The sequence below is a fragment of the Ananas comosus genome, linkage group 10 (assembly GCF_001540865.1).
Source record: "Ananas comosus cultivar F153 linkage group 10, ASM154086v1, whole genome shotgun sequence".
Taxonomy (NCBI): Eukaryota; Viridiplantae; Streptophyta; class Magnoliopsida; order Poales; family Bromeliaceae; genus Ananas; species Ananas comosus.
The window spans coordinates 12,444,271-12,459,615 of NC_033630.1; the positions used below are offsets into that span (position 1 = coordinate 12,444,271).

Consider the following 15,345-nt stretch of genomic DNA (forward strand, 5'->3'; position numbering starts at 1 on the left):
AAAGTCGACCTATTCAGAACGATCTATAAAGATACAGTTGATCCAACGGTCAGGATACGTTCTTGATGGACGGACGTGATTTAATATTCTTACATTAGGTTATATATAAATATATAACACACGGAAGTCTTGGTTTAACCCTAATTTTAATTTTCTGTGGCGGCTTCATCTCCGGAAATAAGGGAATAGACTCGAAACGTTGCGCTCTTTTGCAGATCTGAACGAGAACGAACTACTAGCAAGAATCGTGGATTGTACTATAAGTAAGAATCGCCATCTACAATCCGTGCTTAGAAGTCGCAATCATGGAAAAAGATTAGAATTTAATTTTTATAAAGTTTAATAGCTGGGTCATGTATTCATGTCGCATGCAATGACTTTCTTTGGCTTGACCAATTCTAAAAATTCTAGGACCCACTGTAATTTCCTGGATGCTACAAGTCCAACTAATACTTCTAGATTTATTAATACAAATATATTTAATAATAATGTAATCTAAGGACAACAACTATATGAGGCAAATATATAGAACAATTTCCATACAAGTCCAAAGTATCATTAATGACACTCCATTATAAATTTATAAGAATTATGGTAACACAAACTTAGGAGTCTAGATGCAAAGTTAAAAAAATAAAAAAAATTACAAAGTGGGCAACCAAGGTTTGAATCATGTTCCCACACATTGTTCTTTTGACTTTGTAGTTTATGTTTTTATTTGAAGTTCCAAACATCTTTAACTATATTTTAACAAAAAATAATATGGTTAATTTCATACAGGCTCCGGTAAACATAGTAAATTATAAATATATTTCTATAAAGTTAAACTTTCATATGTTGTCTCTGCAAAAGTCCTAATATTTTCAAATATATTCCTCTGGTTTGTTACTGTTAAAGTACTGTCTATTTTATAAATAAAATAATCTTTTTCCCATCATAAATATGCCCCTCCAAAAATCCCAATTGTTAATTCAAGAGGGATAAAAAAATCAATTCACCTCATTAACTAACTAGGGTTAATTACTTAACCTATGGTTAACTAAATTTTTCTAACGGATTCTAATGGCAGGAACATATTTGAAAATATCAAGATTTTTGCAGGAACAACACATGAAAAATTAGAATTTTGTATCGATCTATGTTTGCATGGATCTGTATGCAATTAACCATAATAAAGGATTTTAGAAAAGTAAGGAGGGTAAAATGGTAATTTCAATTTGCATCCTCTCACTATAAATTTCGACTTGGTAAGAGGGGTTTAGATCACAACCCCTCCTCCAATACCCTTCGCTCTCGCTCGCTCTCTCTCTCTCTCTCTCTCTCTCTCTCTACACATACACATGCCTATATAAAGAGAGAAACAAGAGAGACGGATATTATACGTATACGTATACATGGGGGTCGAAGGGGAGATACCCACCACTCTCCTCCGCCGCGGCGGCGGCGGCGGCGGAGGATCTCCGCCGTCCATCCTAGGGCTCCAGCTCTCGGCCCTGATCGACCACGTGGCGCGCGTCGATTGGTCCCTCCTCGACCGCATCCCCGGCGACCGCGGCGGCTCCCAACAGGTCCGATTAATAATAATTAATTAATAACAAATTAATCAAAATAAATTAGTAATTTGATCGTAACCTAATTTCCTATAAACCCGTGAATCCAAAATTGGATTTTGATGCGTCCCACTAAATAAATAAAAAAAAAATGATTTTGAGAGGCTTAATTGTGTGTGAATTAATGTAGCATATATACGTAGCACAAATTTGATTTTTTGGTTTAATTATGCGTATATTAAGGTAGTATGTGCCAAATTTATAATTATAACCTAATTTTATATCGAACCATGAATCCAAAATTGGAAAAAAAATGATTTTGGGTGCTTTATTTTGTGTGAATTAATGTACCATTTATATGGACCCATGAATTCAAAAAATTGATTTTGATGGTGTGTATTTATGTAGTATTTATATATGTGGTAATTTATAATTATAACCAAATCTTATATCGACCCATGAATCTAAAATTGGGTTTTGATGCATCCTAGTAAATAAAAATTTGATTTTGACGCGGAATTAAATATATATTAATGTCCTATGTTGTTAGTTATAGTTGTGTTATGTGTCCTGGGTTTTATTGTTGTTGTTGTGTATAGTTTTGCATCTATTGGGAACAATTTTGATTGAATTTGGAAGCCCAATTTGTGTTTGTTTTTTTCCTTTTGGTTGTGTTTTGGTATTTTTAATGGTTTTTTTTAAGTATAAAATTTGATCTTTTTTATGCATATTTATATATAAACATAATGAATTTTGGATGTTCTGGTTCTTGTTGTGAAAAGTTTGGTATTTTGGGTGTCTACTAGTGTAGTTGGAGAAACCTCAAACGAAAATTGAAACTGAATTTGAGTTTTTTTTTTGGGTGAAATTTGGTAGTGTTTTGATGTTTTTACTGATTATTTGAGTGCAAACTTAATTTTTATAGATCTTTTAGTGACGGAAATTTCAAGGCGCAATTTGAATTTTAGAATAATCTGATCTAATATGATATTGCTGAATGGTCATTTGTCAGCAAATTTGATTCTTTGTTTTTAAATCCATTTGAATTGTCTAAAACATTTGATGAGTTAAACGATCGATGATTCACTTTTTAGACTAGTAACAAGTAGTTCCAACATATTTTGTGATGTTAAGCCTTCTTCTTCTACTTCTGCTTCTGTTTCTGCTTCCAGCAGCAGCAGCAGCAGCAGCAGCAACTGCTGCTGAATCTGAAAGCGATAGCTTTGTAGTCTTCCGAAAGCGAAATCTCTTCTATCTTTCTTTTCTTCCATTTAACTTTTTGTCGGTATGCTTCTTCTTGTTTGTAGTTTAATTTTTCATTTACTTTTTGTCGGTATGCTGCCTTGTAGTATTCCTCATTTATCTTTTTATGCGCCATTCTATATGACGAACTACACTGTATATATACTTGAAATCTTCAAAAATATTGTATAATTGAGCCTCTGCACTTCAAAACCGTTAGACGACCATGTTCTCGGAATAATCGCATCATCACCTTTGAAAATTGATGCCGTATTATTGCAAAACGCCTTTAAAGAGCTTTGCTGCCCAAACATGGGCATTTCAAAATCTAGTTTGTGAATAAATACAAAAGAAGATGCTCTTAGTACGCCTCTCGTTCGATTCCTTTCTCTTGGTTTATTTCATTTAAATTTGGCATTTTGTAATTCTTTTCTGAGTAACAGGTCGCAATTGGGGATTTGAATCGCATACTGAGCGAGGTCAACACCCACATTCTCCCATTCAGTGGCGACCTTTCTCCTATAAGGACGATAGCCGGTGGCAGCGTCGCGAACACGATCCGGGGTCTTGCCGCGGGCTTCGGGGTTTCGAGCGGAATTGTCGGCGCTTGCGGCGATGACGATCAAGGCCGGCTGTTCTGCCATAACATGAGCCTCAGCGGCGTTGATCTTTCGAGGCTACGGGCAAAGAAGGGGCCTACGGGTCAGGTGAGCTTTCCCCCAATTTGGTGTTTCTCTCTTGTCACTGGCTTTAGTAGCGAGGAAAGTTTACATCTATATCCACGCAAAGTTATCAATTTCATTTGCGTATGTTGGTATTTCATTACAAGGTTTTCGACGAGGGTTGTTTGTGTGAAAATTTCTCGGTGAGAGTGGTTGAAAAAAGTGCTATTTGTTTCAGTGCGTGTGCTTGGTTGATGCCAACGGTAATCGTACCATGCGACCCTGCCTCTCAAATGTAGTTAAGCTTCAGGTAAGCAATGCATTCTTCTTCTTCTTCTTCTTTGTTTAATGTCGCACTTACTTAAGCTAGTTATGTAGAGTCTTTTGGTATTTAAATTGATTTCGTCTATTTAACAGACGAATGAGTTAAAAAGAGAGGAGTTTAGAGGATCGAAGGTAATCGTCTTCTTTCTTTTCGCACATTTGAATGAATTTATAGTACTAGATCCTGCGAATTTAAAATTTTTGAAATCGTTGCTGTCGATGCAGTGGCTGGTAGTGAGATACGCGTACTTTAATTCGGAACCGATTAACGCCGCTATCAAGATCGCTAAACAAGAGGGCGTCTCCATCTCCTTGGACTTGGCTAGTTTCGAAGTAGGGCAGTAAACAAATTTCCTCTTCTTTTTGCCATTTAGTCCGCAGTTGATTTGTTTTGAGGGTGTTATCGCAAATTTATGATCAAGATTGTATGGTGGCGAAACTGTCGATGTACAGATGGTCCGTGATTACCGGTCGCACCTCATCGAACTGCTGGAGACTGGTAACATCGACCTTTGCTTTGCCAACGAAGATGAAGCTAGAGAGCTTATAAGGTGTGATTATAGAACTGCAGTAAAGAATTCGAGGAGTAAACTTGGGTTGCTCTGAAATTGCGAATGTGAGTCTATGATTGGGTCATTTTACTGTAAGTATTTTTGTGCAGAGGAGAAGCAACAACTGATCCGGAGGTCGCGTTGGAATTTTTGGCAAAGTATTGCAAATGGGCCGTGGTGACTCTCGGTTCCAAAGGATGCGTCGCGAAGCACGGCAAAGAGGTTGGTCTCAAATTTCCATGCTTGTTTATCCTCTGAATATCTCATTTTTGGTAAAATTTTGGAATAATTGTTTCTAATCATTTATGAACTGTAGGTTGTCCGCGTCCCAGCAATCGGGGAATCGCACGCTGTCGATGCCACGGGGGCCGGCGATCTCTTCGCCAGCGGCTTCCTCTACGGGCTGGTGAAGGGGCTTTCGCTGGAGGAATGCTGCAAGGTGGGCGCCTGCAGCGGCGGCTCCGTGATCCGCGCACTCGGCGGGGAGGTGATGCCGGAGAACTGGCAGTGGATGTACAAGCAGATGAAAGCGAAAGGTCTTTCGGTTCCCGACCTCGGTATCAGCACCTGATACCTGTCTTTCCGTATCGGTCTAGTATTTCGAGTTCCTTTTCTTTTCTTTTTTTTCCCTTTTCCGAAATCGTCGATTCCACGATTAAATTTCTGTGGAGTAGGGCAGCATAAGGTTGCAAATTTTGGGTGCCATTTTCTTTCTGGTGATTGTAACTGTGCCTAAGATTTAATGGAAGAACCTTGCAGCATTTTTTTGAGAGATCACCTCCACTTGAAACAGCAATTGTCCAACAAAACCCTCTCTCTATCTCTCTCTCTCTCTGGATAGATAGATTGATAGATAAAAGTTTTTTGTATGGGTTTAATAATACATGCAAGAACCATGAAATAGGTAGACCATAACATCATTGGTTTTGTTAAAGGAAAAAGAGATAAAAGTGAGGAGAAAGTGGAAAAAAAAGAAGGGATAAAAGAATCAGTCCCCAGAAGAAACATAATCAATCAGGCTTTTGCAATTTTAGAGGGGTGGGTTCAGGGCCCTGAAACTCTTTAGTTTTGAACCCTCAGATACAAAAAGATGCGAAAATTTCAACAACACGATCAACCTGGAACAGAAAGATGGAGGGGAAGCAACAAAACAGAACAAAACACCGATGATTATATTTGATTTGACGAGAGGTTTAGTTCAAAAATGAGTTAAATCGCACAGTAGGATCATGGTAGCTAAGTCTACTACCAAGTAATTTTTTTCACTACCAAGTTCTGAAATCAATACCAAAAGCTTCTCATAATCCCCAGTACGAAAAACAAACCCACTTGTTTAGAGACCATTCAAGCATTTTACGGCAACAACAGGAACATAAATTTTGTTCATAGAAAAAGATTTAAGTTCATGCGTTAACCACGCACCGATGGATGCATCATCAACAATCTGAAGCCAACACCAAAGGTCTATCCACCGATATTCCAACTTCAGTTCCTAAAATGATAAATCCGCTCGCAATAAAAAATCAAATAGATAGAGTGCATGCAACTTCAGTTCAAGATTTTCTTAAGAGAACATCACATCATTGCGTCTCTTCGAAAGACTTTCTACCTTGCTACCCCTTTAAATGTCCATCGGCGCAGCCTCCTCGGAGCCTTTATCCTCCTCGGAGCCTTTATCCTCCTCCTGCATTGCGCCACTGCTCTGCTCGCCTGTTGCTGCTTCCTCACCTATCTCCATATCGTCGAGCGCTTCTTGTATAGCTTTCTGATCGAGAATGTGGAACGGCTCCCCGACGCCCACGATCGCCACTGTACAGATGGAGCTCGTGAGCTTCTCCCACTGCAGAGTCTGTTTGATCGCAAAGAGAGCGTCTTTGATGAGCTCTTCGCGGGTGAACTCGTTGTAGGATTCGAATGCGCGTTCCAAGTATGTCTTGGCGGCCTGGGAGCGGGAGCCGATGGCGAAGGCTTGGTATTCGAAGTAGTTCCCGCTAGGGCAGTTATAGTAGAGGTGCGGCCCCGATTCGTCCAGGCCTGCCACCAGGAGGCCCACGCCATAGGGACGTTTCCAGGAACGTTGGGTACACACCTGTGTTGTAAAATATGTTTACACATACTTGCGAAGCTGAGGAGAAAAATAAAAATTTATAGTGTGACAACATTCACCACAAAATAGAGAATGAGGTCTAATGATGAATGTAAGAAGCTGCTAAATGAAACAAAACGTATTCCTGAGAAGTTGCTCTAAATGATGAAAGCCGGTATATGGCTTCTAGACCACAAAAGAACTACTCTTGAAAAGTCGCATATACTGGCTTTCATCATTTACAGGAACTTTTGATTCGAGCTGCGAAAAGGGATGCCCTATTCATAATTTTGTTGTTGCATGTTAATAAAATATGATCCTATGGTAGCTCCATCAGTGATCTGTATGAACTTGTTAAACACATGTTGTTCAACAAACACAATTTTAAGAAAGCTGTCGTTAGAAATGAAATCGATCTGTGCATGCACCTCACTACACAAACAGATCTAACAAAAATATTATAAAAACAAGGCAGCGACAAACTGAAATATACTTCACTACAGGTCACAGCATTTTATGAGATATCAGAAGAGAGTACTCCATTTGTTGAACTTACAGACTGAATTAATCAAACTCAGTTAAGTTGTAAAATGACTGAAGCAATATCTTCAGTCAAATTGAAAACCCAAACTGAAACCGTGTTAAATAAATATGAAGAACCTGATATAAATCATGCATTTCATGACAACTTTGATAGCGATTCGAAAGGATAACTCAAATTGGTTACAGGGAACAACAACACCTCATAAGTAATGAATAGTCCTCCAAGACCTAAAAAGATCCTCAATTTGTGCTATCCTTTCACATCATGCACGTTGATTGGTGATGTGGGGAATTATAAGAGTGGGAATAAATGTGCAATAAGGTGCTTGATTATGTGGAGGGAGGAACAAGAGGATAGGTAATCTAGCGTTCAAATAGAAATCTAAACTCATTTAGTGGCTGAAATTGCTCGGTTCTTTCAGGGCCTAATGCTATAATAAAAAACCCAAAGCGGCAAATTCAATAGATTGAATAGAAAATGGCAGATGCATGAAGAAGAGGAAGAAAAAAAAGAAGTCGGTGTGAGGAGAAGAAAGAAGAAAGGAATATATAACCAGGATGAAACTAAAGTTCTCTCATTATCGACCCTCAATGATTAATTGGAGCATAGTACACTTAAGGAAACACCTAAAGGACATGCCTGCATATAGTTCTTCAATGCGAAACAATCTGTACCACAAAAATCCAGTGTATTACATACGGTGCTAATCATCTTAATGAACTAACTTCCCTTGCCATGTGACCCATATGATGCAGTAATAATACATATTATGCTGGCCCATAATCTCCACAAAAATATCATTCAAATGTTTATTTATAAAAAACAAGTAACTCAGATCAGACCTCTCAGAGGCTCTAAATATTCTATCTGATTTCAGACTTATTTAAGCAGCATAACAATGACAAAGTTGGGGATATAATATAATATCTTAAAAGTAATTCAGAATAAAGAAGAAAAATTAGAAGACAAAACGGGAAGAAGCTCATAGGAGATCGACATGACTAAACAGAAGAGGTAGTAATAACAGCAAGCAATATAAGAACAAAATCTTTTCCATCAAATTTCCACCATGAACCTTACAAGGGAAACGCTCTTCTGGATCGATCACTTCTCAATTTATACTTAAACTCTTAAAGCCATTAGAAATGGAAACAATGGATGACACTGTACAGGCTTTAGATATATTATGCCAGGATTGAGTATAGAATCTTTCAAAATTGAGATAGGGATATCAATCTGGACATTATGAGGTTACAAGAAATAACCATTAGATCTGGATGAAATCACATCAAATTTGATGACTCAGATATCTAGCCCTTACACTACTAAATACATAGCACCATAAAAACAACAACAACAACAAAGACTATACACAAAAAAGAAGATAATATGAACCAGGGAAAGCTAAACCAAATTAGACTGTAGCTTGACACTAAACCAGTTGGATAGGATCAACTGCATCGACAAACAAGTGAGTGGTTGCAGAAAAATGTTCCTAACAATTCTCCATATAATGAAACATTAAAAGTACGTGCACATCATACATTGAAAAGTTAACATCTATGCTTGGATTTTGGTCCAGAGTTCAGCCAAAAATTCAGGACATATCCAAGTTCTAAGAAAACTTCACAAAACCAAGAAAGACAACATATAGAAAGAGGGGAACAAACGAAAAGAAGATCATGTGGCATGAACTACAGCCATTAAGCTAAATGTGATAACTGATAAGCAACAAACAGCTAATCTAGTTTAATAATTTCTAACTTAAAATAGAAAGATCATAAGAGAGCACATCAGCATGACAAAAATATATCCAAAAGTAACTTCATGAAGAAAAGAAAGGGAAAATATTAAAAAAAGAAAAAGAAGCTAAGTTAATCAACTAGCAACTTAAAAACAAGATCACACACAAGTAAAACAGGACCAAAATTGAAAGAGCAGAATTTGTTGAAATGATAAAAAACAAAACTACAACATGAACTACGAAGGAGAGATACAAGGTGGGACTCAAGCAACAACGGAGTTTAGCTGATAAACATCAATGATTTCCATTTGTGCCTAAAATCTGAGTCATCTCATGTTCTTCTCTAAATTTGATAAGGTCAATACTACCAGTTCTTTGATTAAATCACTCATCATAACAATCTGTGGTTGCTTTGAAGCGAATTCTGAAAACATAAAAGGGAAAATGCAGTTTTCTCTTTCTGTTGGTACTCTACCCTAAATCCTACTGAAACATCTATAACAGATAAGAAATCAAACAACACATATCATGATAGAAGCCGCAATGAAACACATTTCTATTCTACGGGAAAGTGTAGTTCTCATCTTCTGTGATATCGCACTTCAAAACCATAATAACAATTTTGGAGCACACGGGAAATCAACGAAATGAGTCCCACGAACAACAAGTCACACATATCGCAACAGGGATAGGGAGATTAAAGCTAAAAAATTAAAAAAAAAACAGACTTTTTTTCATCACCTGTGGGATCGGATCCTAAACCCTAAACACACATTCTACAAATTAGAGCAGAGATCTCACCAAACCACCAATAAAAACCCCACTTTTCCTCCTGAAGTATGGTATCGGATCCTAAACCCTAATCCTAGATTCTACCAATGAGATATCTCGCCAAAAAAAAAAAAAAAAAAAANACCTCAATTGTGGCATCAATCCAAAACCCCAATCATACACAGAATCAAGAGATCGAAATCGAGGGGGTAGAATCGATACCTGGGCCTTGTCCGCGAGGTTGACGACGAGGCGGGAGACGGGGAGGGGGGCCTCGTAGACGAAGGCGTGGTTGATGCACTCGCTGCGGAGGTAGCGGGAGAGGACGCGCCCGTCGGCGGTGAGCCCGGCGATGGCGACCCCGACGTGGTCGTCGACCTTGAAGATCTTGCGCTGGTGGGAGGAGAGCTCGGAGGCGGCCTTGTTGACTGTGGCGAGCGCGACATGGGAGGAGGATCGGAGCCCAATCGCCGCCGACCCCTGCTTCACCGCCTCCATCGCGTACTCCACCTGGAACAACCGCCCCGCCGGGCTCCACGTCGTCACGTCCGTGTCATACTGGTTCCGAAACATCGTCTCCTTCCTCGATCTCTCTCTCTCTCTACGCTACGATCGCTTCTTCGTCTTCAACTTCGTCTTCGTTGGGGAATTTCGTCGAACAGGTGGAGGGGTTTGGGATGGGATGCGATTTTATAGAGATAGAGGGGGGATCGATCGACGAGAGTGTTTGTGCGTTCACTTTACTTGTTTCGCAAGACGAGTCGCGACTCGCGACTCAGGAGTAACGAGTCGGATTCGGGTCCGATAAATAGCTGATCCGGATGTCGTAAGTTTGATCCCGCAGATCGCGTTAGGCTCCGTTTGCAGAGAGAAAGTACAATAGCAAAATATTTTATTTATTTTCGTGCATAATATTACGTTTTGCATACACAATACGTTAGATTACAATGAGGTCCCTGGGTGCCAATCACAATTAACAATCTCAAAATAAAATATAATGACAATTTGATCCCTAAACACTTTGCATAGAACAACACATAGTGCTTCAATTGATGGGGATCACTCTAATGGGACACCCACTCCTTAGCCTCGGAAACATGGCCCATTTCTCCAAGCTTGGATCTGCATCAGTCACCTCCCACCTGATCACAATCAAATTGGAATAGTCGTATACATAAGATATAACAGTACTAAATCTCTTAACCAGCTAAAGAGCGGTACGAGTTATGTCAATACAGAACGTCATCTTTTTCTGTTCTTCTTGTTGTAATCGTGTACCTGCATGTCGTAACGAGGTGATGTAGGAAAACAAGCATCATTTCCTTTGCCAGGTTCATCCCCAGACATGTCCTCCCTCCTGCTCCGAATGCTAAGAAGCTATACGGCTTCGGATCTTCCTGGCGAGGGTACATGAACTTGTGCTTAAACTCTTCGTTTGCTCTTTGATAAACTAGTAACTTAAATACTACTAATAGATAGTCACAATTCACAAATTAGTAAGTTGTCGGTAAAAGAGTTTAAATTCAGTGACGAAAATGTAAAAGTTTGGATCTTCTGCTATGACAGGAAGTTAAAATAAGATCCTGAGAACCTATGATCATAGTTGAAGCAACTCACGTCGAATCTCGATGGATCAAACTTCATTGGCTCATCATAAATTGTAGAATCGTAGTGTGCGGATCTCGCGTTGACATTGACAATCCAATCTTTTCTGATTTGAAAACCTGCAAGATTCAAAGTGCCGTCGAAGTTCAGAGCAGACAAGTGAAAGTTCATTCTCAATGCACCAAAAACCTGAACGAAAAGCTGCTACAAAAGCAGTTCTTCGCTGTCTATTTGCTTTTCCATACTAAATTTCTGCAAACTTTTTTCTTTTACTGATCATACTCTTCCATAAGTCGTGTTTAACAGTAAATGGATTATGATTGTTTCAAAGAAAAAGACACAATGTTTACGACACACCTCCAAGCTGACAGTCCTTCAATGCTACTCTTGGAAACCAAGAAACCACAGTTGCCATCCTCAAAGATTCCTTCACAATCTAATCATATTAGCAGAAAACAAGAACAGAGATAAGAAAATTAGTACTAATTAATATCCTTTTCCTTTGTTAAGGTAACACTCTCAATCAACATGATATTATGGAGTTTTCATACCTTAGAAGCATAGTGCATATCATTAAGAGTTTCGAGCCGAAGAGGTGTATCAGAGTTCTTGAGGGCTATTTCTAACTGCATTTCCTGATTAAGTATCATGATTTTTTTTTAAAAAAAAAGATCAAACTCATGAAAACAAAAACTCTTTAATATGTATATGTATTCATTTTACTTACCCTTAGTTTGTCTTGGACCTCTTTGTTCTCATCCAAGTACTTCACCATCCACGTAATTGCGCTCGCTGTAGTTACTTGTCCTGCATATTTAGATTCTCTCATTTCTCAACTTCAACTTTTCGCATGCATTTCACTCTTCCATGCAATCCTTTCGGCCCGAAATTCAAAGAAGCGAAATCGCAAAGCCACGAAATGGTAAATAATTTACGCGAAATGACCTCGCGAGAAATAAAAGCACTAATCTTTACCAGCAATTATAAGTGTTAAGATGTTATCTGAAATCTGTTGGTCTGTTAATGATTCTGCACTGTCGGGATTGTCTTTCGCAAGAAGGTGCTCCAAGAAGTCATTTTTGCACTCCACGCCGTTTCGCCTCATCGCCATTTTCTCTCTTAGTGTATCCATAATTCTCTCTCTAGCCTGTTTCATCAAATGTAAGGTTAGTGCTTAATTCATAGGGCTTCATTCAATTCATTTTTGCGCTCGTTTGGTATCGTTGTTTTTGTTTTTTTTTGGTATCGTTTAAGAAACAATTTCTTCAACATGATCTGTCGGTGCGTCAAATCAAGTAAAACTTGCATTTGGAAATAGCGAAAAGATAACAATGATACCGAACGAGGCTTAAGTACGCGAAATGATTACCTTGAGTCCTCTGTTAAATCTTGTTCCAGGGAATCTTAAGGGAAAAGCTAACAAGGCTTCAGTAACTTCAGAAACATCATTTCTTAGTGCTTCCATTTCATTGTCATCTTCTAAGCTTAGTAGCATCTTGCATATCGCGTTGAAGGTAATCTACATGTAATTAGGATAACCGATAGTGTCGAGTTAAAAGGTAAAATAGCAGATGTATTGAATCTGGTCAAATATGTCTAATTATACGTGTAATGAAAAAAAGAGAAGGGAGCGGAAAAGAAAATAGATACTGGTGCAATTTTACTTATGTCATGAAGCAATTTAAGCTCACCTTCAAAGCATAATCAAGCACAATAACACATCTTTTTTCCTTCCAAACTCGCATAGTTTCGACGGTTAGTTCGTCAAACATTCTCACCGACGAAGACAGGTGATCAAGTGTGAAGAGACTGGCGATCTGGCGCCGCAAAAACTTATGGTGTTCATGAGAAGAACACAGCAAGCTCTCTTCCCCGAGTAGCGTCGCGACTGTTTTGATATACCTCTTCGGGAAATCGACAGATTCGGAGCCGAGGAGCGCCTTCGCTACCTCTACACTTGATACAAACACATGGGTGCCTCCAAATAGGTTGGTCTTAAAGCAATTTCCATACCTTTATCCAAGAAACTAAAATAAATTACTTTATCTAAACACAAAGTTTGAATATCCTTCACTAAGTTTAATTGATAGTGATGATAGAACAATTCTAACTTCAAGTTAAAAAAAGAAAACTATAATTATCTCAATCAAGAATTAATGTATAAAAAAAGTAATCTCCTAAACTTGTTCTTATATGATTTCAACTTGAATTACTTTTATGAAGTTCAATCTCATTGTTTACAAGTGCATGACACTCAACAGTATATAGTCACCTCCTATATGTTCTTAGGGATAATTGCCTACATGCCCTTCAAAACTTCGAAAATATCTCATTTACTCCTACTTTTTTTTCTTTTCAATATACCCTTTATATGTTCCTCCATTATTCTAAAATACCCTACAGTTATCACCTATTAAGTTAATTTGGATTAAATGTGAGTTAAATATCTATCACAGTTAAAAAAAATTAAAATGTCACTTTTGCCCTTAACTTAAGGGTGCGTTTGGTTCAAGTTATCCTGGCAGGATTACAGGCAATCCTGCCAGGATAACTATGTTTGGTTAATCCGCTATGTAATCTAGTTGTTAATGTAGGATTACAAATCGAGCAGGATTACATCGAAAATATTAATGTGAGGGGGGTCGTGTATCTTGCATTACTGAAACCCGTTAATACTACATATTATGTAAAATGACAATTTTACCCTCCAACAACCCCAAATGCCTTCCCCCCGGCCCTCTCTCTCGCACGCCGCTTTCTCTCGCTCTCTCTCTCTGGACGTCTCTCTCTCTCTCTCTCTCTCTCACACGAACACCTATCATCTTCTATTGCGTCGTCCTCCCAAATAATCATCACGATCTCCTTCCCTCCATTCGTCATTTCCGCAAAAAATAATATTCAAATGACCACAACAAGGGCAATTTTGAAAAAAACTATACTTTTATGTCAGGATTACTAAATTTTATAAACTGAACCAAACATATTAATGCTATAAACACTGTAATCTAGTATTACATTACTGTATTAAACCAAACGCTCTAATGTAACATTAGTAGTAATCTCACGCCGAAATCCAAGATACCTGGATATGTCGAGATACTTTGTAATATTACATAACTCGAACCAAACGGGCCCTAAGGGTAAATAAGAAATATTGGTGATGGTAACAGGATATATTTGAAAAGACCAAAAAGTAAAATACTTTTTGTATCCCTAACTTAAGAGCAAATAAGAAAAGTGGGTGCTGCTAGAAGGGTATATTTGAAAGGGTAAAATAGTAATTTTATAGAGATAACAGAGTTCTGTTATTTGAAATAGGTTGGAACGTAAAAAGAGTATTTTCAATATTAGCCTTCTAAGAAGGATAAATCAGAAAATCGGGAATTTTTTAGGGATATATAAGCAAATTGCCCCATGTTCTTATTTAAATCTCATAGATTCTTTTTTCATTTGGTTGTTAAGGACTTAATATGCATGGTGCACTAGGAGAAGATTCGATTACCGAAGATGCCGAGTTCGGACGAAATCGTAGAAACCTTTGCTGCTGTTATGTGCTGCGATGAACGCCAACGTCTCTCCGATCAAGGGGAATCCGTCGCTGCCCGGAGGATAGTTTGAGATCACCCTACTACGATGAATTGTCGTCGTCGTCGTCGTCGTCGTCGTCGTTAAACTCTTTAAGATCTTTAGAGCTAAGCATGTGATCAAAGTTATGAAGAGAAAATGTAAGAGAGGATGAAGGAGGAATTGAAGGGAAAAGTGAAGAAACATCATCATCATCATCAAAAACTTGTTTTAATTTCTACACTTTAGTCTCCCTACCAGTGGCAAAGTGTTAGTGCAGGTGCTTTTTAAGCTTGAAGGCATGATGCTAGCCAGGCTAGTTATTGGTTGGGCCACATCAGGAGACATGAACAGTAGCACCACTATCTCTTTCTCTGTGTGTGTGTGTGTGTGTGTCTGATAGTTATATTATGTAGGATATGTTGGGAATTCGGTACTTGCCCCGGTACCGAATTTTGAGAATCCGCAACCCGCTCCGATATCGACTGTTGTTGATTCGGTACAGATTGTTAGGATTCCGCAACGGAAGCATCAAATTGAGTTTTTATTATAAACCCCTCTCCTCAGTAGAAACTGATACAATCATAAAAGAGAAAAAAACAACCAAACAAAAAATATGTGAATAAAATAAAATTTATTAAATAAGAGAGGATTACATTCGACTCCTTTTCTGTAACAGAGTAGCTACAACCCGAGCCTTTT

At 38.4% G+C, this 15,345-nt stretch overlaps 3 protein-coding genes across 5 annotated transcripts; 1 reads left to right on the plus strand and 2 right to left on the minus strand.

Moving 5' to 3' along the window:
• Positions 1,275 to 5,106, plus strand: LOC109716308 (uncharacterized sugar kinase slr0537). Of its 2 annotated transcripts, XM_020241663.1 has the most exons (8): positions 1,275 to 1,568; positions 3,236 to 3,499; positions 3,693 to 3,764; positions 3,872 to 3,910; positions 4,004 to 4,111; positions 4,232 to 4,329; positions 4,440 to 4,551; positions 4,646 to 5,106. In XM_020241663.1, the coding sequence occupies exons 1-8, from the start codon at positions 1,395 to 1,397 to the stop codon at positions 4,898 to 4,900; spliced, it is 1,122 nt and encodes a 373-aa protein (XP_020097252.1). In that variant the 5' UTR covers positions 1,275 to 1,394; the 3' UTR covers positions 4,901 to 5,106. The 2 variants fall into 2 exon arrangements, with proteins under 2 accessions (XP_020097252.1, XP_020097253.1); XM_020241664.1 differs by lacking the exon at positions 3,872 to 3,910.
• Positions 5,645 to 10,199, minus strand: LOC109716310 (proteasome subunit alpha type-1-like). The gene is made up of 2 exons (XM_020241665.1): positions 9,697 to 10,199; positions 5,645 to 6,418 (listed from the first exon to the last, which is right to left on the minus strand). Exons 1-2 carry the CDS (start codon positions 10,045 to 10,047, stop codon positions 5,951 to 5,953), a joined length of 819 nt encoding a protein of 272 aa, XP_020097254.1. The 5' UTR covers positions 10,048 to 10,199; the 3' UTR covers positions 5,645 to 5,950.
• LOC109716307 (abscisic acid 8'-hydroxylase 2) lies at positions 10,343 to 14,886 on the minus strand. Of its 2 annotated transcripts, none has more exons than XM_020241662.1 (10): positions 14,582 to 14,886; positions 12,771 to 13,092; positions 12,449 to 12,598; positions 12,055 to 12,226; positions 11,807 to 11,886; positions 11,631 to 11,705; positions 11,437 to 11,515; positions 11,092 to 11,198; positions 10,753 to 10,871; positions 10,343 to 10,616 (listed from the first exon to the last, which is right to left on the minus strand). In XM_020241662.1, the coding sequence occupies exons 1-10, from the start codon at positions 14,860 to 14,862 to the stop codon at positions 10,520 to 10,522; spliced, it is 1,482 nt and encodes a 493-aa protein (XP_020097251.1). In that variant the 5' UTR covers positions 14,863 to 14,886; the 3' UTR covers positions 10,343 to 10,519. The 2 variants fall into 2 exon arrangements, with proteins under 2 accessions (XP_020097251.1, XP_020097250.1); XM_020241661.1 differs by having other exon boundaries at positions 11,631 to 11,714.